This window comes from Primulina eburnea, chromosome 16, assembly GCF_022965805.1.
Source record: "Primulina eburnea isolate SZY01 chromosome 16, ASM2296580v1, whole genome shotgun sequence".
Taxonomy (NCBI): Eukaryota; Viridiplantae; Streptophyta; class Magnoliopsida; order Lamiales; family Gesneriaceae; genus Primulina; species Primulina eburnea.
Window position 1 is genome coordinate 21100244 of NC_133116.1, and position 26372 is coordinate 21126615.

General features: G+C 35.4%; 2 protein-coding genes across 4 annotated transcripts; one reads left to right on the plus strand and one right to left on the minus strand.

Annotated features, from left to right (window-relative positions):
- Positions 1-8307: 8307 nt before the first annotated feature.
- LOC140816847 (endoplasmic reticulum chaperone BiP-like) lies at positions 8308-9806 on the minus strand. The gene is made up of 4 exons (XM_073176329.1): positions 9755-9806; positions 9006-9276; positions 8704-8919; positions 8308-8612 (listed from the first exon to the last, which is right to left on the minus strand). Exons 3-4 carry the CDS (start codon positions 8888-8890, stop codon positions 8344-8346), a joined length of 456 nt encoding a protein of 151 aa, XP_073032430.1. The 5' UTR covers positions 8891-8919; positions 9006-9276; positions 9755-9806; the 3' UTR covers positions 8308-8343.
- Positions 9807-14103: 4297 nt separating this feature from the next.
- LOC140816949 (importin subunit beta-1-like) lies at positions 14104-19344 on the plus strand. Of its 3 annotated transcripts, none has more exons than XM_073176470.1 (3): positions 14104-14284; positions 15600-18026; positions 18110-19344. In XM_073176470.1, the coding sequence occupies exons 2-3, from the start codon at positions 15610-15612 to the stop codon at positions 18306-18308; spliced, it is 2616 nt and encodes an 871-aa protein (XP_073032571.1). In that variant the 5' UTR covers positions 14104-14284; positions 15600-15609; the 3' UTR covers positions 18309-19344. The 3 variants fall into 3 exon arrangements, with proteins under 3 accessions (XP_073032571.1, XP_073032570.1, XP_073032569.1); XM_073176469.1 differs by having other exon boundaries at positions 14104-14280; XM_073176468.1 differs by having other exon boundaries at positions 14104-14280; positions 15603-18026.
- Positions 19345-26372: the final 7028 nt, after the last annotated feature.

Genomic DNA, 26372 nt, shown 5'->3' on the forward strand with positions numbered 1-26372 from the left:
AGCAGGCGATAGCTCAACGGAACCGGAACAAGAACTCAACAGCGTTTTCTCTTTACTCTTTTATTGTAGTTAGGATTTAGGGGATCCGACCCCGAACCGTTGTTTGATTATTTAATTCTCGACTTTTGATTCATTCTTGATTGTGCTATTATTTTACATTGAATTGTTAAAGCCTAGCTAACTTTAAATAATATCTAATATTGTGGGTGAGTTCGAGAGAATAACTTGCGATAGGAACAAGTAGCATAATCCGTGGATCTACAATTTACATAGAGATATGAAGTTGGATACACGTTGGTAGTCATAGTCCAGTAGAGCGAAAACTAAGGGATTTCAAAGATCGACATGCAATTCACCGTTAGTAAATAATAAAAGAGATTTTATTATTCTTTCGTGTAGAATTAGTTTAGCATAGCTCGAGAGAGTATGTTAATTGCTTAGGAAATCCTGTCAAAAGCGTAAATCAGTGTCGATATTAATTAATTAAATTAACGACGGGTAGGTGAACCGAGATCCTAACACTCGCTTATTTATTATTTTAGTTTATATTATTTTTAATGTGTTTGTTTCAATTTAGTGTTTTAGTATTAATTTAGTTAATAAGTAATTCAATTGTCGTTTTAATTAATTAAAGAATTTAATTTAAAGTAAATTTGTCTAATCAATCTCTGTGGGATCGATACTCGTACTCTTATACGTTTTACTATAACTTGACATCGTGCACTTGCAATTATTTCGAGCCTGAATTTTTATTTATTTTTATTGGAGATTTTACTGTGCAAGTTTTGCTCGATCAAGAGGCTCTTGGAGAGGCTCCTGGTTGGATCGTTGGTTGGGAAGGGTATGTGATTGACTCTCCCAGGAGGAACCTTGACCTCCTTCACTCTCCACCAGGACTAGCTCGGGGCTTGAGACAGCTTTTCTTTTCCTCTGGCGGAGAGGAATGTGATCCTCGGAATCCTGGGACTCCACCCGGAGGTTTGCTGCTCGGGTGGGGATCCTACCAGGGTTGATTTTTTGGCTGCTTCCTCAACAGCTAATTTTTTCTTCTCAGCAGTTGCTCGTCGGGCAGCCAGTCTCTTCTCCTTGGCTCCCTCTCAGCCTCCCATTTCTTTAGAAAGGCCTCCTGCATCTTGTCTGCATAAAGAAAAGAAAGAGTTAGTATGAATTACAAGTAAAAACAAAAGGTGAAATATGGGAGATAGGGAAGAAACGAACAATTACCGGGTTGAGAGCCCGAGCCAGCAACTTCATCTATTACCAGGTCCAAAGGGTCCTTAGCCCGGGCACTCAACCCATATGCAACTAAATTATCTTCCAAGATAAGAGTAGTAGAGGAGTATTTACGCCCTTCCACTAATGTTTGGCTTACAAGAAATGGCTCTTCGACTTTGTAAGTTTTGGGGAAGGAAGGTTGTGGAGGCAGGGAAGGAAGGAAGCCGGTAAGACAGGGGAGGGGACCCGGGAGTTGGATAAAAAAATATCTTCCTTTCCAACTCTTCTGAGAAGAAGGGATATCATCAAGGAATTGGGCATTTAACCGGGAAGTCAGGGAGAAAGCATTATCCCCGAGTCTGCAAGAAAAGAAGTAATGGAGGATGAGGGGGGAGATGGCAAAATTGTTCATTTTAAAAAAGACATAGGCCGAGGCCATAATCCTAAAAGAATTGGGGTGTAGTTGGTTAACAGGCACGCCAAAAAACTTGATAACCACAATATAAAAAGGAGGGATAGGGAACCAAGGACCATTTTTAACTTGGTCGCGGAAGAAAGTGTTATAGCCGGGAGGAGGATTATCAGCCAGATCAGAGGGGCCGGGTATAAGGATAGAAAAGGTAGAGAGGATGGATCTCAGAACACGGAGTTCCTCGTCTGCCCCCAAGCACAGAGTGCTGCTAATTGAGGGGAACCAAGGAACTCCCGGGATCGCAGAGGAGGGAAGCTCAGAAGCCTGGGCTTTGCCCTCACCCTTGTCCTTTTTTAGGACTCGGGAAGTGCCCGAGGAAGAAGGTTTTGAAGAAGAGGGTTTTGTTTGGTGAGCTGTGGGTTTTTTAGAAACTTGGGTAGCAATGCGACGAGGAGGGGGAGACGAGGAAGAATCAGAGAGCATCGTGGTAGACTAGTCACTAGGCGAGCCTCACGCATTTGCTCTGGAAGTAGAGGAGATAGAATTTTACATATTTTGGGGAAGAGATAGACGAACTTACGAGTTTTTGAAGAGAAGCGGTGGCTGAACGATTGAAAGAGACTCGAAGGTCGCTGGAATCGAGGAACTTGCATGGTGGGGAGTTGAGAAAATAATTTTGCAAGAGCTTGGGCACAATTTTGAAATTGAGAAGTGATTTTGAAAATAGGTGAGCTACTATATATAAAGGGAGGGAGTTAATCTCTACCGTTGATCTAGATCAAGATCGGACGATCAGGATGAATCTAGGAAATTGTGCAGGTAGGTGAAAGGACGTGTACGAATATCGAGGAGACATGCTCATTATTATCTCAGAATTCGGCGGTTTAAATGCTAATGCATGCGTCATAATGACACCCCTTTGACTGCCAGAGAATACTAAATGACAAAATATTCAAAGCTCGGGAGACATGAGGCCTCGGCATATTATCTTAAGACCGGGTGGTATCAGACCCCGGTATCTCGTCCCATCAATGGGATATTTGAAGCCCCTGATGCTCTTACACATTCTAAATTATGTTTCTACAAAAGTACAAGTATGATTGATCGGGATAGCAAGTAAAACTCTAGCCCAACTAATTTAGCGATGGGTGGTGATATCCCCATAAGGATCCAGGTCATCATTAACATGGTTTATTCATTGGATAGCCCGGATCAGAACCAATGCGCCAGGTACTTTCCTCACTAGCCGGGCATTTTTCCCCTTTTCGGGGGATCGATAGCCCGGGCGGGCCCTCATACAAGCACCCGGGTACCTTACCACCCGGGTCACCTCGAGAATTGCACCACACTCGAGTATGATTGATACCGGCTGTCTAATCTGTCAGAACACTTGGGTTTGGAGTGTTCTAAAAGTCATCAGAAGCTATAGTATGGGCAGCCGACTTGCCATACTTAGTAGGTGGCACAGAAAACAAGGTACCTACTACTTTTTTCTCCTATAAATAGCAGGTGTTAATGTCATTTAAGAATTCTGAAAAATCTTTGAACTCTAAAGTACTCACATATATTCTCTCATATATTTGCTTGTGTTCATTTTCAACCTGCTAATTTAAGCATCGGAGTGGCTACGCCGGACATTCCTCCGGCGCCCATTCACGAGTTTTTTTTCTTGTTTGCAGTTGTTGTTGAAATCATATCTTCACTCAAATTCCTAAACACTAAATTATTGATTTAATCCGATGGAGCCCCCTACTCTGCTCATCCATTTCATCGAGTTCACATCACTTGAGAAGCTGTTGAATTTTTAAAATCCTGGTGCTTCCACCAACAAGAACGATTTCATCAATTTGACGCTTCTCTAACCGAGCATCTTCCATGGCTTTCTTCTTGATAACTTAAGGAAGTACTCCATAATCCTCTGATCAAAATCCTCATCTGGAAGGTGGGGAAATCAAACATGATGATATTAAACAGGACAATCCAAAATGGTATTCAAAATCCTCGACCTTATCAAAATATTGAAGTTCATTCCATAAATCATTTACCCTATGACTGATTTCCCTTATAAAGATGCCTAGGTGGTGAAATGGTATGCATCTGAATTCAGCCGACAAGATACAAAAAAACAGTAAATTTATACATAGGAGTTTCGAAACAATTAAGTCAGTTTGATAAGAATAAGTGTGATTTTTTAGTTCTTTCACTTCTCATTCTTGCACTTATATCGAACAAATCCTTTCATTTTAAGATTAAGATCTACATGCAATCCTGTGGTGAAACTGACATTATGGTTTTGCATATACTTGACATTCTTTTTAGGGAGGAGGGAGTACAATATATTCATGGTTTGAGAAGCCGTGAGAAAACCATGGTTCTAAAATTCGCTAAGCACTAGTCGGACGTCAGACTAGCACCTAAAGCCTAGGCCGCCTAGGCAGATTTCATGGTATCAAGAGATTTGTAATGGTTTTGTAGACCATTTTTCAGCCCAAACTTTGTTAAAATCCAATTCGCACCTGATTCATTCCTCCTACTTCTTCTGTTTAAGGAGGATCGAAATAATAAGTGATGCAAAAGAAATCAAAATAAAGAAAAAAATTACTTTTAGGGTCTGGTTCGATTTTTTTATGTGTACAGAAAGCAAACATTCAAAGAAGATGAGAATGACGTGTTAAGGCAAGCGCAAGCCAACAATCGTGGTTGTAATTGGGCTTTCAATCCCAAAAAATTAAAAGCACAAGCCTATAATTATTTTTTTTGTCATGTTCTAGTTTAATTTGGCTTTCAAAAATTAAAAGCCCAAAAAAAATTTGCCAAAAATACTTTAAACACCTAGACCCGCCTAAACCCACCTTGAACGGTCTAAAACCACCTAGGCTCGCCTAAGAGCCCTTGCCGATGCTATCCCCTCCGAAACGGTCCAACGAGCAATTTTCTTAACTTCGTCGTGAAATAGGGGTCAGAATCGCGAAAATCCTTAATTTAGGCCTCCGAAATCGCGTTTTTTGCCGTTTTAGGAAAATTCTCAATAACTTATAACTTTTCATAAGAAATTCCGAATTCGATTCCATCAATTGTTCTATAATCTTCTCGACATATGCTTTGAATCCATATGTTTATCTCCAAACTTTCCATTTTTGGAAAGAAATTTCGAAAATTATATATATTGGATATTATTTTTTGTTCTATATAATTGAATCTTTTCTGAGCATATCCATTTCATGAATTCAGGAAATAGCTTCATCGACTCCTCTGCAACCCTGCACCCGTGCTTAGGATGTCATTCGTATGAAGCAGATCGCCTTTGACTACTAATCCCACCAACTTAAGCGACTTAGAGCCAGACTAAGTGAAAAGAGGCGTGAGATCGAGACCCTAGCCACTGAGAAGGATGAGATATGTGGCCAGCTTAACAAGACGATTCACCAGGGTGAACTACTGAGAGGAGAAAACATGGACTCAAGAGATGACATAGACCCGAGCAAGTACTGAGAGGAAAGGTTGCGACAAGACATATACAACAAGGAGTTAGAGGAAGAGAAACAGCAGAATGCCAGGGACAAGAAAATGCTGGAAGAATCCTGTGAGGCTATGAATAACCTCTCGGATGTGAGCCACCGCCTAATCAAGCAAGCTGAGCACGGGTGTGGGGGTTTCACTGTACTACGAGGCTTGTTGTTTTGAAAAAGAAGAGTAAGACCAGTTTTGGGGCTGGTGATTTTCGAGATTATAAGCTTCAGTTTAATTTAATTCTAGTTGTAACATTTTCGCATTAATTCTGTCGTTTTTAGTTATTCCTTTGTAAAGACAATGATATTTCGTTGGAAATTATGATATAAACTGGGTTGGTTTTCACGTCCCAAGACCGGGGTTATTCAACACCAACGTTGTTTAGCAATCATACAATCGAAAACAACAAGCCTCGTAGTACAGTGAAACCCCCACACCCGTGCTCAGCCTGCTTGATTAGGCGGTGGCTCACATGCAAGGGGTTATTCATAGCATCATAGACTTTTTTCAGCCTTTTCTTGTCCTTGCATTCTGCTACCTCTCTTCCTCTAACTCCTTGCAGTATCTCTCTATGTCTTCTCGTATCCTTTCTTCTTGGTACTTGTTCTGGTCTATATCATCTCTTAGGTCCATGTTCTCTCCTCTCAATAGTTCACCCAGGTGAACCGCCTTGTTTAGTTGGCCACGTACTTCATCCTTCTCAATGGCTAGGGTCTCGATCTCACGTCTCTTCTCACATAGTCTGGCCCTAAGTTGCATAGGTTGGCAGGATTGGTAGTCAAGGGCGAGCTGCTTAATACGAATGACAACCTGAGCATGGGTGCGGGGTTATAAAGGAGTCGATGGAGCCATTTCCTGAAATCAAGAAAATGCTCAGAACAGATTCAATTATAAAGAACAGAATACAATAGGCAATACATATATAATTTTCGAATTTATTTCCAAAAATAGAAAGTTTGGATATAGACATGGATTCAAAGCATATGTCAAGAAGATTCCAGAACAATTGACGGAATCTAATTCGGAATTTCCTATGAAAAGTTATAGGCTCTATAGAATTTTCCTAAAACAGCAAAAACGTGATTTCGGAAGCCTAAACCAAGGATTTTCGCGATTTTGAACCCTACCTCAGAAAGTTATTAAAATCGCTCGTTGGGCCATATGTGTAATGCCCGAGACTTAATTACTGTAATCATACGTTGATTAATTTCATGATTAAGGTTATACGAGCTTGAATGAAGAAGTCGGGCATCGTTATAATATAAGCCAAGATGTTCAACCGAACATCTCGAGATGTTCGGCCGAACATCTCAAAAGAAATGACCGGCGCACATGCGCGAGAAAATGCGCGCATATGCGCGACAGCTCCAGAATCTTTGGCGCATATGCGCGAGATGAAGCGCGCATATGCGCGAGTGGTGTTTTGGCAAATTTTGGAGAAGCCACGTACGATTTACATGCAATATATATATATATATATATATATATATATATATATATATATATATATATATATATATATATACAAACGTAATTCTTCAGAATGGAAATAGGGAGAAAACGAGAATTCAGAGCAAATCTTTAACTTTTGATTTTAGAATTCAACGTACGAGAAATCCGTCCGTCTGATTTTGAATCTGACTTCAGTACCGAGTTCCTATCAACGTAGGCTACAACTGGACGTAAGTTTTGCTACGTTTTGATATGATTTGAAATTATGGTATTGTCAGAATCTGATATGATTCATATATGATGTTCTTGGCATGTTAGACATCGTATAATCGAAACCGGACTGAGGAACAGATACCATATGAAATTGTTATGATTTTTAGAGTTGAGTTGATTGAGAATTGATATCAGAATTGAGTTGTTATCGAGTATGAGATATTAGAATTAATATCTGATTGGTATGGTATTGTTGGGTATATTGATATTATACCGTTATGCCATCGATATTGAATTAGGTTAAGTATTGAGCAGAACAGATTTAATTCGAGTGGTGTATTGATATTATACTCCTCGATATTGTTCTTGTCAGATTGAGTATTGACAGGCTTGAGGTTCGAGACTTCGACAGAGCCAGAGTATCAGAAAGAAAGGTATAAATTAATGTTGAGTTGGGATTGCGCAACTCGAGTGAGGTTTGACTCGAGTCTCCCTAAATCACATACTGTCATTTATTGCATTGATATTTGCAATTGATGAGACTTATGATTGTAGGCTATTGATTTATAGCCATTGCATGTAATGACTGCTGATTCGCTAGTCATTGATTGATTTGCTTAGATAATGATGGCATGTATTGATTACTGAGTTGTTGAGTCATAGGCTGATTCGCTTAGTCACTGACTGATTCGTCTGGTTATTGACTGATTCGTCTAAACTTAAGCTGATTCGCTTAATTACAGGCTGATTCGTCTGGTTATTGGATGATTCGCCTAATTCTTGACTGATTCGTCAATTCTGCGGCTGATTCGCCCAGATACTGGATATATGAATGATATCGATGCCGTGTAGGGATTGATTCATTCCTAGCGACTGAGATTCGGTATATTTATCATTATCCAGACACCGGGATCCCTAGGATAGAGTTGAGTCGAGTCTGAGACGACGCGTCAGTTTAGTCGATTCTGAGACGACGCGTCGGTTGAGTTGAGTCTGATATGACATGCTGATTTACATTGTTTATGTCATTCATGATTATTGAATGTTTGATATGGATTTATGATTCTGATTTGAGACATGTTATGAATGATCCTTATATGCTTTCGTATATGCTTTTATATGACTGCATGTTTACATTGTTTATACTGGGATATTTATATCTCACCGGAGTTATCCGGCTGTTGTCTTGTTTTGTATGTGTGCATGACAACAGGTGGGGATGGATCAGGGTCAAGAAGAGGATGAGAGACGATAGATAGCGTGGAGATCCGGGCTTTGAAGCAACATAGGATTCAGCACTGATATGTAGTTGAACCTAGTTGAATTCTTGTAGATAACGCAGGATTTGTATGTTCATGTTTAATATGTAATTTGAATGAATTACATTACGTTTCCGCTTTGTATTTTAAAAAAAAAATTTAGACCCTGTTTTATAATTGATTAATTAGTCCAATAATGATTAAGAACATGATTAGCGTCCGGGTCCCCACAATATGTAAGGGATAGCATCGGCCTCGATCTTATATTATCACAAATAAAGATCAAATAGCCTCAATAAGAAGCTTTACTCCCAAATGTGTGTCCCCATTTGTTGCGAGAACCTCAAATACACCATTATCAATGGTTAAGATGCTGACATCAAATTTCCCACCACCAAGGTCAAAAACAAGAATGTTCTTTTCACCGCATTTGTTGTCTAAACCATATGCAATCGCTGCTGTAGTCGGATCATTGATGATTCTCACAACATTCAACCCAGCAATTACGCCAGCATGTTTAAGTGCCTGCCTCTGAGCATCATTGAAGTAAGCTGCAAGAAGAGATTATACAAAACAATTCGAGTCAATATTAGTGTATTGTTCGCTGTCAGAATAGAAGACTTTTACGTATCAAAACTTTACCAGGAACGGTGACAACGTCATCTTTAATTTTCTTTCCAAGGTAAGCCTCTGCTATCTCCTTCATCTTTATCAAAATCATGGCACTAATCTCCTCAGGACTGAAGACCTTAGTCTCACTGTCTTTTATCTTGACTTCAATATAAGGTTTCCCATCCTTGTTGACAAATTTGTATGGGGCAAGCTTCATGTCCCTTTGAACTTCTTATCTTCAAACCTCTGGGATAGCAATTGGGTTAAGGATTGTAATGTCTGTTCCTCAGTGTGATTAAATCATGAGAGTACAAAAAATAACAAGACATTACTTTCTTCCAATAAGTCATTTGACATCAAAGACTGTTCTTTCAGGGTTAACAGCTGCCTGATTCTTCGCAGCCTCTCCAATAAACCTCTCACCATCAGTGAATCCAACCCATGAAGGGGTGGTATGATTACCTTGGTCGTTTGCTATGATTTCAACATGTCCATTTTTATGAACACCGACACATGAATAAGTACTCATACCAAGGTCTATCCCAATAACTGTTCCAAGTTTTTTAGCCTCCTCTTTAGCAATGGAAAATGCAAATAAACTCCCTGTCCAAGGAATCGACCCATATGTTAACATATCAACTCGAGCATATACAATAGACGATAACTATCTTTGACTTCTATGTGATAAATTTTCTAATACTAGAGCACTGTCTATAAACTCTTCTTTTGTACTAGAAATATCGATTGGCCTTTCACAAAACTTCTCTACAAACAAAAGCGTATTCCGTATATCCAATTCAAACCCAAACTTCTATTATTTTCACAATAATAAAACGAAACGTGATAAAACTATCAACCTCAGACATCATTACCGGATAAAAAAAATAACTGCAACTGAAAAAAAAGGATATGTATCGCAAATCTCATTAGTGACAAATCAGCTACACGTTAAATGATCACAGTTCAAATGTAAAAACGAACACATTCCAAAGTTCAGAAGAAGATAGTAGCAGAACTATAGCGCACAGATCAAAAACAGCGCTAAATTCAACTACAAAACGATTAGTTTCCAAACGCTTACCTAGCAAAACGATCGCGAAGACGAACGGAGATGCGGGCTATCCCCAGGTGGCCAGTAACCTCGCGCGTGGGGATAAAGTCCAATTGGAACGTGGAGTGTCACATGTGGAAACGTGGACCAATCAAGATTGGAGAGAGGAATCGAGGACCAATGGGGTTGTTTCTGAGAACCAATATTTTTATTCTATTTTAATAAAATAAATACTAATATATCGACGCACATGTTATGTGCTAATACAACATATAATTCATTTTGTTTTTATTTAAATAAAGATAAAAATGTAATTATAAGAAAAAGTGAGAGATTACACTGTAATTTTGATATATATATTAAAAAAATAAATAGAAAAAAGAAAGTGGAAAAAAACAAAAGTACGAATTGAACTTACAACTTGATGCTTAAAAAACAAAGACTATATCCATTAAGTTACATATTACTTATATTAAAATTTTAACACTTATATATATAATTATTAAAACAAACCAAAAGTTAGTTACTCTAAAAATCTCAAACTTAATTATATAACTAGTACACCGACGCACGCGTTGCGTGCTTGTACGATACTTTTTTATAATTTATTTGGTTTATATTTAAATGAGGATCAAAATATATTTATAAGATATATTTAGTGATTATATTGTAATTTTGATATATAAATTAAAAAAATAAATAAAAAAAGGAATAAAAAAGACCCAAGTAGGAATTGAACCTACAACCTCATGACTTAGAAACATAAACTTTATCCACTAAACTATATGTAACTTGCATTAATTTTTTAACAATTTATTAATATATATAATTAGTAAAACAGACCATGACACCAAAAGTTAGTTACTCTAAGTGTCTCAACCTTAATAGATAGTATAGATAGTAAAACAGACCATGACACCAAAAGTTAGTTACTCTAAGTGCCTCAACCTTAATAGATAGTATAGAATCTTGTTAAAATGAGTTGTTATCTTAGATTCTAAATTTTCATATTTATACTTGAAAAGCTCCAACAATCGGAATAAACTTTTCAACGTTCATTTTTTACTAAATTCCGACATGATGACATTGTCAATCTTTTTTCATCATACGATGCATTAAATGCTAATTTAATGTTTATTTGTTTGTCAAAAACTTGTGTGAGACAGTCTCACGGATCGTATTTTATGAGACAGATCTCTTATTTAAGTTATCCATAAAAAATATTAATTTTTATGTTAAAAGTATTACTTTTTACTGTGAATATCGATAGGGTTGACACGTCTCACAAATAAAGATTCGTGAAACTGTCTCACAAAAGACGTACCCTATTTGTTTTTACTATTTGAGATCTTAGCTTCTGAAAAGTTGGTTAAATGTTTGACATTTTAAGAAATATTATATCAATCAATAGTTGTTATGACACCGTGTTTATCATTTTTTTGATAGTCAGTAATTGACTTGACTTGGATTATCCATCTTGATATGTTAATTTGACCAGTTTGACTTGGAACAGATATTTGATAGAGCGATCTGATTTGAAATAGATGAGTGATGATCTTTTTGTTTGCATTTTTGAGTATGTGATATTATGCTAAGAGGTTTGACTTATCTCACATCTAGAAACATGTAAATAAACGGAAATGGAAGTTGACTTTGAAACAACTCGATGATGTTATTTTGTTATTATCAAAAGAATGTTATTATGGGACTACACCATAATTTTAATATATAAATTAAAAAATAAATTGAAAAATAAAAGAATACAAAAATGACCACAAGTGAGAATTGAACCTATAACCTAAACCCAAAAAAATAATGACTATATTCACTGAACTACATATAACTTGTATTAAAATTTTAATATTTTATTAATATATATAATTATTAAAATATACCATGACATCAAAGTTAGTTACTCTAAGTATCTCAAACTTAATAAAATAGTATAGATGAACTGAAATGCTACAACGAATTTTGAGTACGGAAATGGTCATGTTAGACTAGTGATATATGATATAATATATATATTCAATCCAACCCATCGATTAACACATAAGCAAGATAATAAATAGGAATACATAAGTAAGTGTGTAGATAAAGAAAATAAAATTTTATGAATGTTCGAAGATAACAACTCATATGTCACCCTTTTCGTCGACTTATGAAAGAATCTACTAAAATAATTTGATTGATACAAATCATGTACAAACCTATTTTTATTATGACATTTCACTGTATAAATCGAAAATATTAGTGATAACTTTTCATAACAAACTTTAACTGTTTAAAATCATTTGTTCACCAAAACAATAGATTTTCCAACAAATAGATTTGAACGAATATAGTTGATAAGGTAGCGCAAGTTGATCCTTGATGATATGATGTAGAATATAAGCGTGTGCCAATGAGTGGCTTGCTATGTGAAAGAATAAGAGTGTTCAAAATCTTGTATATTGTAGGTTGTACAAAAATGCTTGAATCTTCTTATATTCTATGTTCTGAATCTGCATATTTTCACTCAAAGTTTTCTAATAGTAGGAAAATATAGCGACAGTGTGTACTATATTCGTACAACATATCAAATTCTCTTCATCGTACACTATATTAGATGATTATTTAATACTTCTTCGATTTTTACGGTTTTCCCTCTTTTAGCTTCTGAAAATTGATAGACTCTTGATATTTTATCAAACATTCTCATCAAATCAAGAGATAATATGATATTGTGTATAACACTCGTGGTACATTAATTTTTGTTAGTTTTTTTTCTTAGACAGAATCCATTAAAAAATTAATAAATGTATATAAAAATTTTCCAAACTAAATTCACAAGAGTTTTTTGAAATTATTTTACATTTACTTGTCATTCTACAAAAATCAACAACTCCAAAAAAGATTGTTATTTTTAAAAATTCATTAAATACTAGTACACCGACGCACGCGTTGCGTGCTTGTACAATATTTTTTTATAATTTATTTGGTTTATATTTAAATGAGGATCAAAATATATTTATAAAAAATAATAAGTGGCTATATTGTAATTTTGATATATGAACTAAAAAATATTTAAATGAGGATCAAAATATATTTATAAAAAATAATAAGTGGCTACATTGTAATTTTGATATATGAACTAAAAAAATAAATTAAAAAAAATAAAAAATACCCAAGTAAGAATTGAACCTCCTCCAACCTCATGGCTAAGAAACATAAGCTTTATCTACTAAACTACATATGACTTACATTAATTTTTTAACACTTTATTAATATATATAATTAGTAAAACAGACCATGACACCAAAAAGTAGTTACTCTAGAGGTCTCTTGCTTAATAATATAGTATAGAAGTATAGATAGTATAGAAGTATAGATACATAAAAATCCATCTAAAATTCGTATACCTCAAAATTTTTATGAATTTTTTAAAAATCAAGATGGAATAAGAATTGACTTTAACATAATCTAAATTATTTTTTTAAAATATCATTAGACTTTTCTATTTTATAAAAACTTAAATTGCTCATATTGTTCAAACTCTAGAAAAATCATTAAAATTCACCAATTCTGCTAGTTGATTAGACAAATTTTCCAATCGCGTTCACTTGTAAGATTAGTGTGAAATGTTGACATCAATCTTGTTGATGAGTTGTTGTCATCGCATAAACGCACCGACCAGTGGACCAATTGAGATACTAATGTTTCCTTAATCATAATCAATTAACCAAAATATACAGAGTAGGTTTTTTGTGAGACGGTCTTACGAAACTTTATCTGTGAGACGGGTCAACCCTATCGATATTCACAATAAAAAGTAATACTCTTAGCATAAAAAATAATATTTTTCATTAATGACCCAAATAAGAGATCATTCTCACAAGATACGACCCGTAAGACCGTCTGACACAAGTTTTTGTCAAATATATATATATATATATATATTATATATATATTTATATATTTTATTATTATTTTTTAAAAAAATTCTGGATATATACAATAATTTTGCATTATTTGTCATTATATAATTAAGATCATTGCAAATTAATTCTGCAATTTTTTAAATCATTTTAATAATATACAATAATATTATAGTAAATAATATAACAAGAACATTGCAAATTAATTTTGCATTATTTGTCATGATTTAAATTTGTTTATTTTTTTAATAGAAATTTATATATAATTTCATTGTAAAATATATTATTTTAGAAATTGAAAATATTATATATATTTTATATTTAAAAAAATTAAAAACATAAAAAAGATAATTGTTTTTTACTATTTTATCAAAAAGCCAGGTTAAAATACGCATAAAAACCAAGACGGGAAGAAGAGAATGATTGCCTCAAAAATATATATTTAATTATTTAATTAAGATTTTCCATAATGAAAGTCAGCTTTACATCCTCACTTTCCGAATTTCTCTCTCTAAACGAACACTCTCTCTCTCCAAAAACGCTTTGTTTAGGGTTTACAGGGGCGCCGTTTCTGAATCCATCCGATCTAGTTTGAGATCGCTTCTCGCTTGCTCCATCGTCTACGTCCTTTTTCCGCATGTGTGTATGTTGTGCTTTAGTTTCCTTGTGAATGAATTTGTTTTTGCTGCAATCGAGTAGATTTTGGATTCATCCTTTGTTTTCTGTAGGAGTACTGGATCTGTATATTAGGTTAATCTGATTGCTTATTTGGTAGCTGAAACTGAAAATTTGAATATTTTGCTTTGTGAATGTGGAGATTTGGATTTGCTAGAATCGATGTTGTGAGTGATTGTAGATCAGATTTTTTGCTTAAGTTGTTTTTCTTATGAGTTTACGCCATATAAAACTTTTTAATCTTTCGTTCTTTGCTGTATTTCCGTGTCTTGTCATTTTTTATTATTAAGTATGAACGGGGTTAAGCGGATGATCTTTGTGTTAATTGTCCCACGTCAATTGGAATAATAGCCTGAGAGTTGTATATATGAGCTTGGACAATCCTCTCCTTGAGCTAGCTTTTGAGGTTGATTTAGGACCAAGTTGCAATCTTAACAAAATAACCTGAGAGTTGTATATATGGGCTTGGACAATTCTTCCCAGCTAGCTTTTGGGATTGAGTTAGGTCAAGTTCCAATCATAACATGGTATCAGAGCGCAGGTTCCACCGTTATGGGTTGAACTGCCTATAGTTAGGCCACCCGTTCTGTCCATAATTGAGTCATTTATAAACTCCACGTTCCAGATGTACGTTCCTTGGGTGTGAGAGGGGTGGGTTACTGTTAATTGTCCCACATCGGTTGGATAAATAACCTGGGAGTTGTGTATATGGGCTTGGACAATCCTCTCCCTTGAAGCTAGCTTTTGAGATTGAGTTAGGTCCTAGTTCCAATCTTAACACTGTGATTGTTGTAATGGTTTTGAAATGTTCACAATGGAAAATATTGCACCGATTTGATTTCTGATCAGTTATTTATTTAGATTTTCTTGGATTCTGGATTAGCGGCTTTGGGTATGTTTTGACTTCCTTCTATTTATTGATTTAGTCATGTGGTAAAGTGGAAACCGAATGTACCATTCTGTTCTTTGGAGTTTCATCAATAGTCAGGAATAACTTAGCTTTCCTCTTTTGAGTGAATGGTAATAAACTGATCTGTTTTAAAATCTGCGGCCAGCGGGTCTACTTTTTTTTTTGTAATCATAGCCTCATTTCTGCCTTTTTTTTTCTAATGGGCTAAAGTACTGATTGTGACACATTTTGTTATGGTGCTGTAAATAGGAATTATATTGTTTTATAGCGGTTGATTTCCTATATGTTTATCCCACCTTTTGTTTCTAGCATTTAAACCTAAGCTCATCTTGGATGTTTAGTTGGGTAACTTGATTTTTATTAATGAAATCAGTAGGAAGAATATGGCTATGGAAGTTACCCAGGTTCTTCTAAGCGCACAAGCAGTTGATTCGACAGTAAGGAAGCATGCTGAGGAGACCTTGAAACAGTTTCAGGAACAAAACCTTCCTGGTTTTTTGTTATCTCTTTCTGGCGAGCTTGCTAGTGAGGAAAAACCGGTGGAAAGCCGGAAACTAGCAGGTTTGATTCTTAAAAATGCTTTGGATGCCAAGGAGCAGCACAGGAAGTTTGAGCTAGTGCAAAGATGGTTATCATTAGATGCGGATGTGAAGAGCCAAATCAAGGCATGCTTGTTACAGACCCTCTCCTCTACTGCATCTGATGCGAGGTCCACAGCATCACAAGTCATTGCAAAAGTTGCAGGCATTGAACTGCCGCATCGTCGGTGGCCTGAGTTGGTAGGCTCCCTTCTATCAAATATCCACCAGATTCCTCCCCATGTTAAGCAAGCCACCCTTGAAACACTGGGGTACCTGTGTGAGGAAGTTGGTCCAGAGGTTGTTGATCAAGATCAAGTAAACAAAATACTAACAGCTGTAGTTCAAGGCATGAATGCTAATGAAGGAAATACAGATGTCCGGCTTGCTGCTACTCGGGCTCTGTATAATGCTCTGGGATTTGCCCAGGCTAACTTTTCAAATGATATGGAGCGAGATTACATAATGAGAGTTGTTTGTGAGGCCACTCTCTCACCAGAAGGGAAGATTCGGCAGGCTGCATCTGAGTGTTTGGTCTCGATTGGGTCAGCATATTATGACAAGTTAGCTCCATACATTCAAGACATTTTCAACATCACTTCCAAGGCTGTCCGAGAAGATGCTGAGCCGGTTGCTCTTCAGGCAATTGAATTTTGGAGCACCATATGCGACGAGGAAATTGATATTTTGGAAGAGTATGGAGGTGGTTTTACCTCAGATTCTGATGTACCATGCTATTATTTTATTAAGCAGGCACTACCTGCTCTTGTTCCTATGTTATTAGAGACACTCCTTAAGCAAGAAGAAGATCAGGATCAGGATGAGGGTGCTTGGAATCTTGCAATGGCTGGTGGAACTTGCCTTGGTTTGGTCGCCCGAACAGTGGGAGATGACATTGTACCTCTCGTCATGCCATTTATCGAAGAAAATATAACTAAGGGAGACTGGAGGCAGAGAGAAGCTGCCACCTATGCATTTGGTTCCGTATTAGAAGGACCTTCACCTGACAAGCTAAATCCTATTGTCAATGTTGCTTTAAGTTTCATGCTCACTGCTTTGACTAATGATCCAAATAGCCATGTTAAGGATACAACTGCGTGGACACTGGGAAGAATATTTGAATTTCTTCATGGTTCAACTGTGGAGAATCCTATCATTACCCCAGCAAACTGCCAACAGATTATCACAGTTCTCCTCCAGAGCATGAAAGATGCTCCTAATGTCTCCGAGAAAGCATGTGGTGCTCTCTATTTCTTAGCTCAAGGTTACGAGGACGTGGGCACAACATCACCTTTGACACCTTATTTCCAGGAAATTGTTCAGTCCCTTCTCATTGTCACCCACAGAGAAGATGCAGGCGAGTCTCGACTCAGGACAGCTGCCTATGAGACCCTGAATGAAGTAGTAAGGTGTTCATCTGATGAAACGGCTCACTTAGTGTTGGAACTAGTTCAAGTACTCATGACTGAGCTTCACAAGACTCTCGAAGCACAGAAACTTTCTTCTGACGAGAGAGAGAAGCAGAACGAATTACAAGGCCTTCTATGTGGGTGCTTGCAGGTCATCATCCAGAAATTGTGTGCATCAGAACCGACCAAGTATGCTTTTATGCAGTATGCAGATCAGATAATGAATCTTTTTCTACGAGTTTTTGCTAGTAGAAGTGCCACTGTTCACGAAGAAGCAATGCTTGCCATTGGTGCCCTTGCCTATGCAATAGGTCACAACTTTGCTAAGTACGTACCAGATTTTTATAAGTATTTGGAGACGGGACTTCAGAATTTTGAGGAATATCAAGTCTGTGCTGTCACCGTTGGTGTTGTGGGGGACTTGTGCAGGGCTTTGGAAGGTGCTATTTTACCTTATTGTGATGGAATAATGACCCAGCTTCTTAAAGATTTGTCAAGCAACCAGTTGCACCGGTCTGTGAAGCCTCCAATCTTTTCATGCTTTGGAGACATAGCTCTGGCAATTGGAGAGAACTTTGAGAAGTATTTGATGTATTCCATGCCCATGTTGCAGAGTGCTGCAGAGTTGTCTGCCCACACATCAGGTGTTGATGATGAAATGTTAGAATATACTAACCTTCTAAGGAATGGAATTTTAGAGGCATATTCTGGGATATTTCAGGGCTTCAAGAACTCGCCTAAAACCCAACTTCTGATTCCATACGCACCTCACATTCTGCAATTCCTGGACAGCATTTACATGGAGAAAGATATGTGAGTATCTCTATTCTTTATTATGGATTTTCAAATCCAGATTTCCTATTTTGTTATCTAATTGTTTTTTCTATCAATCTCAGGGATGATGTCGTGATGAAAACTGCAATAGGAGTCCTTGGAGATCTAGCTGATACTTTGGGCAGTAATGCGGGTTCTTTGATTCAGCAGTCTCTGTCAAGCAAAGACTTTTTAAATGAATGCTTGTCTTCAGATGACCATTTGATTAAAGAATCTGCTGAGTGGGCCAGGATGGCCATTAGTCGTGCCATATCTGTTTGAGTTTCTGTCCACTTGTTGCATATAACTTAAATCTTCATGCATATGCTCGTGTCGAGTCGGGGTCGAAGTGTCACATCGGTCGTTGCCATCATTGACAGCGGAAGCATTTTGCTTCTTGCTGTCACTAACTCATGCATCAGCATCAGGGGGACTCGGGTTCATTTATATTGCCATAGGGGTGGGAGTTGGCTACACTTGCTTCAAAGAACTTTTTGAAGGATTGATGAGTGGAAGTGTCTTGGGGATTGCATTTGGAGAAGAGAGAGATGGGTATCGCGCTGAACGTTTGTTTCAACTGATTGCTGGTCGTCTATATTGGTGTTCATATGAATTAAGCCCCCATGTCAGTCTGATGCTACCTGCTTGCAGACTGTTAATTCGACTTTGATTTACATGATACTTGAAGATGGCCACCCTGCCACCTTTTTCTCATCTTAGAATTATTTGCCCATACATCTTTTTACTTTTTTTTTAAAATTTCAGTCTGTTGTATTGTGTCGGTCCAAATCATCGATTTTCAAGGTCAGGCTGCATTATTCATTCACATGGGGTGATGTCGTCCTATTTCAGTTGGGGCATATGTCATATGCATTTTTAGTTCAGTTTTCAGTTTCACAGGTCGTTTGAGTCTAAAAATACTACCCATGCATGAGCCCAAGGTTGCTGCTCTTTTCTAACCGTTGAAGGTACATTTTTTCTTTAATTTTTCCTTTTTCAATGTATAATATAATTCGTTTCAAAGCACTCTTAAGACCTGGATTATTGGAATGTCATGAAAATGTGATGACATCAGAAAGATCGAGAATACAATCGAAGAACCACTTTTGTCTAAGAGGCATTGTATTTGCGGTCTTGCCTTGTAATTTTCATCTCTTTATGTATGATCTTGTGTCGATGGACATGTGGAATTTGGTTTCTCTTGTATGGTGCTCATTGTTTTTGCTTTCCAATGTAAAGGCAGTTTTGAAATGGTCATGTTTGTTAACTGGATATGTCCTACATATTTGTTCAACTGCTGTAGCATTGGATTTCTTCCTATTGGTTTTATCGAGACTATGTAAGTTGTGGTTTGAATCCTTCTGCATAGTTTGGCCACGGATTCTTTAATTAATACAATTCCCAAGTTGTATTTAACTTTCATCATGGCTTTTGAAGTGTAGGGCCAATTGCCAATGCGCTTTTGGTAGTTTCCTAAGTATACAACTTTTTCACTAGTTAAATGGTTCTTTCCAGATCCTATCCGTTGTCCCGCGCGTTCAAATTTCAGTATGTTTTATTTCAATTGTTGTTTCATCGTTTCATTTTTTTTACATTGGTGATACATTTACCCCTTAAAATTTATTTTGAAGATTTTCTTTTTTAAAAAGGTATTTTAATGAATATATTTTATATCATTATTTTAATTCAGATTCTTTGTTTTGATGGTGTATTTTTGGTCGGTCCAAATCTGAGCGCTTGCTATACATTATACGAAAGCAAAAGCTTCCTCTTCCCAACTGAACCAGCTTGTAACTACTGTGAATTGATCGTGTAATCTTAGTTTTTACAATAATTGCATAATCATGCTGTGATTCAAAATTTTAAATTATTATTATATAACTGTCCGAGACTAAAGTTTCTATTTTTGCACAATATAAATAACACATGATGGAAGATAGAAATTTTTATTCCAATGCTTTGCTATTTTCTTGGTGTGGGGGTAAGGGTTTAGATTTGGCATATTCGAAATCGAGATGCTGCATAAATGAAGAGAATGAGATGGTGGGTGTCCTTGTGCACGATTAGCTGTTACTCGTAGATATTTCGAGATTTGGTTTTCCGCGATTCAACTTTAGAATGATGACCATAGTCGGCAGATAATGAAGTCGAAAGCCAAGAATATCCTGCCAAATATTCCTTATGAACAGCATGCACCACATTGAGAGTAGTATTACCGAAAAGGCAGCGGCAACAACATCAATCGCTTCCCACTTCCCATAGATCGACATGAAACAGCAAGGTGTATCATCTAGGGGTGGATTTTGTAATAGTTTATTTCAATTGATTTCAAGTTTTTAACGAATGAAATGTTTGGAAATTGTACGTAAAAGTTGATAAACATTTAAAAAAATGTTTTTGTGAGCAATATTTTAGATCGATGACAAGCTAATTTTACTTTGTAATTCCATATGGATAGTTGTTTTGACTTGGTGGATGGGAAGATATCCAACAATGATGCTAGCAATATTGATTGCTTCTCTATTTTGGATCTTTTAGTTTGCATCAAACTGCTAAGGCAAATCTAAGTGTCAACGCAACACAGGCAATGGAAATGGAGAAACTTTTAAGATGGTGTTACAAAACTGAATAAAGCTAATGTGCACTAAGCAGGGCGGAGTCCACAGCCAATGTGGTTGCCACATGAGATGTTGGATCTAAGTAAACGAGTACTAATCTTCTGCTATAATCGAATTTACCGTTAAGTGTTTGCTAATTTGTTGAATGATAAAAAATGTACAACAGCCTTGGCAATGTATTGCACCAGATCCAATGTTTTCATTTCAAGTGGATTTCTATTGGAGTACAAGATTGAAGAATTGGCTGTAATAACTTTGCAGTTTTTAATTCCTTGGGAGCTTTATTGCATCAATGAACAAGGACCTTTTTTTGTTTCTAGAATAATTCACACTGATGGAAGATATACTACTTGAACATATATTTTTGACTCATTATTTAAAAATTTTATAATGCTTCAAATGTATTTTCAAAAGAGTGGTTGTCTAAAAGCCTAGTGATTCCTCTACTTATAGAAGAATGCTTAATATTCAATAAATCAATGTATTATTTATTCATTCATTATTTGTTCTTTGAGTTTCTATGTATATTTGTGCTTCACGGGCTTGTCTGTCATTGAATTATTTTGTGTGTTCTTTTTTAATATAAGATTTTGTTTGGATGAGTATTTTAAAACGATTTTAATGTTTTATAAGTGAAAAATTTTAAAGAATATATTTGTACATGATTTTTATGATAAAATTCTTAATTTTTTCTCGAAATATAATTTTTTAAAAATAATTGAGATGTATTTTTCTGATGATTGTAAAATACGAAAAAACCAGGTCAAATGGGTAAAAATGAGAAAAAATAAAATTATAATCAAAATATTTTTATAGAATAGTTGTGCATCTTATTAATTATTTTTAACTATAAAAACGTTCTTATATAATAGTTGTCCATACACATATTTATTCTTAAAACAACTTTTAATATTATATATATTTTTAATTAAAAAAACACTTATAAAAAAACACTTTTATAAATTGTCTAAACGGAGCATAAAAAAATAATTGATAAGTTATTGCAACTCTCATATTTTCAAATTTAGATTAAAAAAAATAATTTAATGCGCCAAAATTCTTTAAAATCATCTGACTGTATCAATATGCTCCTATTTCAAGCATTTCGGGGCCAACATGCATAGTGAATAGTGATGCATGATGGCATCAAGTCGTATCGAGTTCTAAATGTTTTTTTTTCCCTAACATTTTTTTGTTTGTTTTCCTTTCTTGATATTGTAATTAATCTAGAAAGAAAATATTATATAGTATTCAGGTCTCTGATTTATCTTTTTACATCCATACATATTAATTTGCATAAATAATATAAGTGTTTTTTAAAATAAAAATATGTGTTTACCTTTAACCAACAGATTGAGACATCGTGGAAACAGATAGTTTAAAGTCGTAATTAGTGCATCGAACATTAAACCTTGATCAGCATTGCACCACTTAATGCCAAGTAATATATAAAGTCATATAGGAAATTTCTGTTCTTTTATCCTCTCTAAATGAAAATTTTAATTTAGAGTACCGTTTTCTCGCATCTAAAGTGCATTAAATTATTTTTTTTTGTTTTGATAGTCAAAACGTTCTTTAGGCGCCATATAATCTAAAAAATTCATAGAGTGTTTAGATTTGTTTACCTTTCTGTATTTAAAGTTGACACCAAACCTGTCCGGGATTAGCGGAGTTGATGTTTCTTGTAAATCCCTACAAACAAATCTTCTTTCTTCTACGATCGTCAAATAAGGTTCACCATCAAAGATTGAATTCCCTGTATAGATGCACTAGAGATCTAAACGAAATTTGTATCGAGATTGGATCGCCGGAACTTCGGAAATCTGGCGGCGGTGGGTGGAAGTGGCCAAATTTTTCTCCAAAATCTTGAGTTGGCATATTTTTGTTTCAGGAAGAGAAAATGAGAGAAACTTCGGTGGACAAAATTTTTGCACTATTAACTCATCATAACACATAAGATATCTTCATCCGTAGGCGAGCATTGAATTCTCGACTATAACGCATTGATTTTGAAACTCCACCCAACCTCACCACCTGTTGATCCTCAATGTAGTCGGTAAACGGATCAAAGTACATGCTAGTACGTAGAGCCTCTACATTGTCCCAGGTCAAACAATCTCCCACTAGCAATACAATCAATTACCCGTAGATTTCAGATCTACTGCTTCACGATGCTTCTCAAAAAATGGTCATGACAAGGGTTTCCTTAGTGGATCAGCAACATTATCTGCAGAGACGACTCTCTCCACTGATATGCATCCTCTTCCCACAATCGGATTATGTGGAACTTCTTCAGTATATGTTTGGATCGCTGATTAAACCTCGGTCCCTTTTGTTGCACAACAGCACTAGTGTTTTCCCAGTAGACCAGGATTGGATCAACTGTTCTAAGAATGATACCCAACTCTTGAATGAAATTCCTCCTCCAAACAACCTCATTTATCGTAGCTGATGCAACTATGTATTCATCTTCAGTGGTTGAATCTTTCGTGGTGTCTTACTTGGAACTTTTTCAAGAGACATCATCACCAATGAATTTAAATACAAATACAGACGTTGATTTTAAATCATCCATATTTGATTGGGAGCTAGAATCATTATAGCCTTCCCATTTTAATTCTTCATTCTTGTAAACCAAGAACAAATTTTTAGTTCTTCTCAAGTACTTTAGAATTTCCTTCGCGGCTTTCCAATGCAATGGATCGAGATTCGACTGATATCTACTTGCAACACTTAATGCAAATACAATGCCAAGTCGAATAGATATCATACCATATTATACTGCCTATAATAGACGCATATGGAAGGCGACTTATGGTTTCTATCTCTTTGTCAGTTTTATGACATATAGATTTAGATAGAGTCACACCATGACACATTAAGAGATATCCTTTCTTGGAATCTTCTATAGAGAATCTCTACAATATGATATCATTATAGGTGGATTGGGTGAGCACTAACATCCATTTTGATATATCCATATAGATCTATATTCCTGATACAAAAGATATACTTCACCCATATCCGTTATGAAGAATTTACTAGATAACTATACTTTAGTTGACTGCAACGTCCCTACATAATTTCCAATGAGTAGTATGTCATCAACATAAAGTACTAGGAATGTCACTGCACTCCCAGTAACCTTCTAGTATACACATGGTTCCTCAGGGTTTTTAAAAAGATCAAACTCTTTAATAGTGTTATCAAATATGAGGTTCCAGCTCTTTGATGTCTGTTTGACTTCATAGATGGATATATAAAGTTTGCATACTTTATGCTTACTTACTACTGATGTGAATCTCTAGATTGAGAGATGTATATCTTTTACTTATTGTCACCATTAAGGAACGATGTCTTCACATCCATCTGCCATATTTCATAGTCATAACATTCTTCTATACTGGCAATATCATAATGAACTTGAATATTGCGAATGAAGAAAATGTTTCCTCATAGTCAATACATTGTCTTTGAGTATATCATTTTGCTACCAATCTTGCTTTAAAGATCATTACCTTCATATTAGATCCAAGTTTCTTTTTATAAATCAATTTGCATCATATGAGAACAATTTCCTCAGGTTAATCTACTAAGGACCAAGTTTGGTTCGAATACATGTAGTCCATCTCAGACTGCATGACTTCAAGCCATTTGGATGAATCGGCATTAGACTATGATTATTTGAAGCTTCTTGGATCACATCCAAGAATGAGATAATCTGAAAGTTTGAGAATTACATCGACTCAAATCACCTTATTATCTTTTTAGAGATATGACCGAACCTCTTGTGCCATGCTGAATTATCACTGGTTAATTTTATTTAAATGTCTCTACTTCTTTACAGGGATTCATTAAATGAAGCAATATCATGTAAATAGTAAAGATTATCATATCCTAATAAAGAACCATAACAAACCAATTTTGAATCATGAAACAAACTGAATATTCTATTTCCAAATGAACAAGAATCACCGAGTTTGTCCAATGCAGAAATAGAAATCAAATTCCATCTGATAAGGTATATCAAATGTTTCATAAATATCCAAATATATTCCAATATTTAACAATAATATAAATTTTCCTATTGCCTCAACATCAACTTTGTTGTCGTCATCAACATAGATAAATATTTCAGTATCGCTTGGGTTTTAGCAATCCAGGAAAACTTGCATAGACACACTGATGTTAGTTGTTTCACAAGAATCTATCCACCACATGTGTCTAGGCACTGAAGTTAAATTAACCTCAGAACAAATCATATTCAGAATCATACATTTCTTAGCACGTCATGTGTGGTAATTGGTGAATTGCTTCTTTATATGCCCAACTCTGCCCCAGAATAAACAACCATCACTTTGAGAATTACTAGGATTTTTGGTTTGTTTCTTCAAAGACTGTGTATTCACATATTCCTTATTCTTCATTTTCTTTCCTTTATCTTTCGAGGTAGAGGCATAATGAAAACTTTTTGTCTTGTCTTGCTTCAATCTTTCATCTTCCTGAACACAGTGCGAGATGAGCTCATTCAGAGATGAAGTCTCTTTCTGATAGTTATAGCTCATCTTAAACTGAATGAATTATGGAGGAATATATATCAAAACCAAATGCACCAACAAGTCCTCAGAGAGGTCAAGATTTAGTGCTTTAAATCTTGAAGCAAGATGTGATATTTTCATAATGTATCCATGATGTTGCCCTTAACCCTATACCTCATTGAGATGAGGCTTTCCAAAAGTTAATTGATTTCAGACTTTTCACTTTTAGCTCCAGAACCTTGAATTTTTATGGGATTACCCTCTTCACAATCATCATACACATGCGATTCGACCTCTTCCATCTTTCAAAACTCCCTCTTTTAATCAGAGGTACTCTTATCTGTAATGTCGGGAGGAGAGTCAACCCTAATCGCAAGGTCCAAATCCATGACTCCGAGAACTATCAATAAATTATCTTGCCACGATTTAAAATTCGAGCCATTTAACATATGAATAGAATTTATGTTGAAATAAATATTTGAAGGAGTCAAATCTGAATAGAGAACAAAAAATATCAAATATACATGCTCAACCAAATATCAAAATAAAATAATCAATAAATTTAAATAACTTAAACCCCATAAACAAGATACCTATCACTCCATTAATGTTTTTATCTTTGAACAAAAGATTAGCTTGTAAGTAATATCCTGATGCAGTAGTAAAACACTGATATTAACTATCATGTCAAATAACAACTTCATTTGGGCCGCTTATTATTCAAATGAAAAACTGAACAACTATCACATGTTTACCACCACAAGTATATAAGTAATTATATTAAATATTAACCTTCTTTTGGGCCTACCAATATTCATATAAATCACATGTACCAAAATATTTTTCTATTTCGAAATAGAATTAATTTCATAAAAGATGTGAATACTGATGGGCGCGCCGCACCTTAGATCGATTTTGGAGAAAATTTTTAACCCAAAAATTTTCGATTTTCCTCTAAAATATTTCAACCAAAATCTCTTTATTAAACTGAAACTTTAAAAGATTTTTTTCAACCAAAATATTTTTTAAATCTGAAGCTATATGGAATTTTTTTTTAATTTTCCAGATTTGGTACAAATAATATCGAAAATCTTTAAACAAATCTCAACGATTTAAGTATGATTGATTGTGATACCACTTGTTGAGGAAAATTCATAAACCACATAAAAGATCATGCTAAATCATCAAGA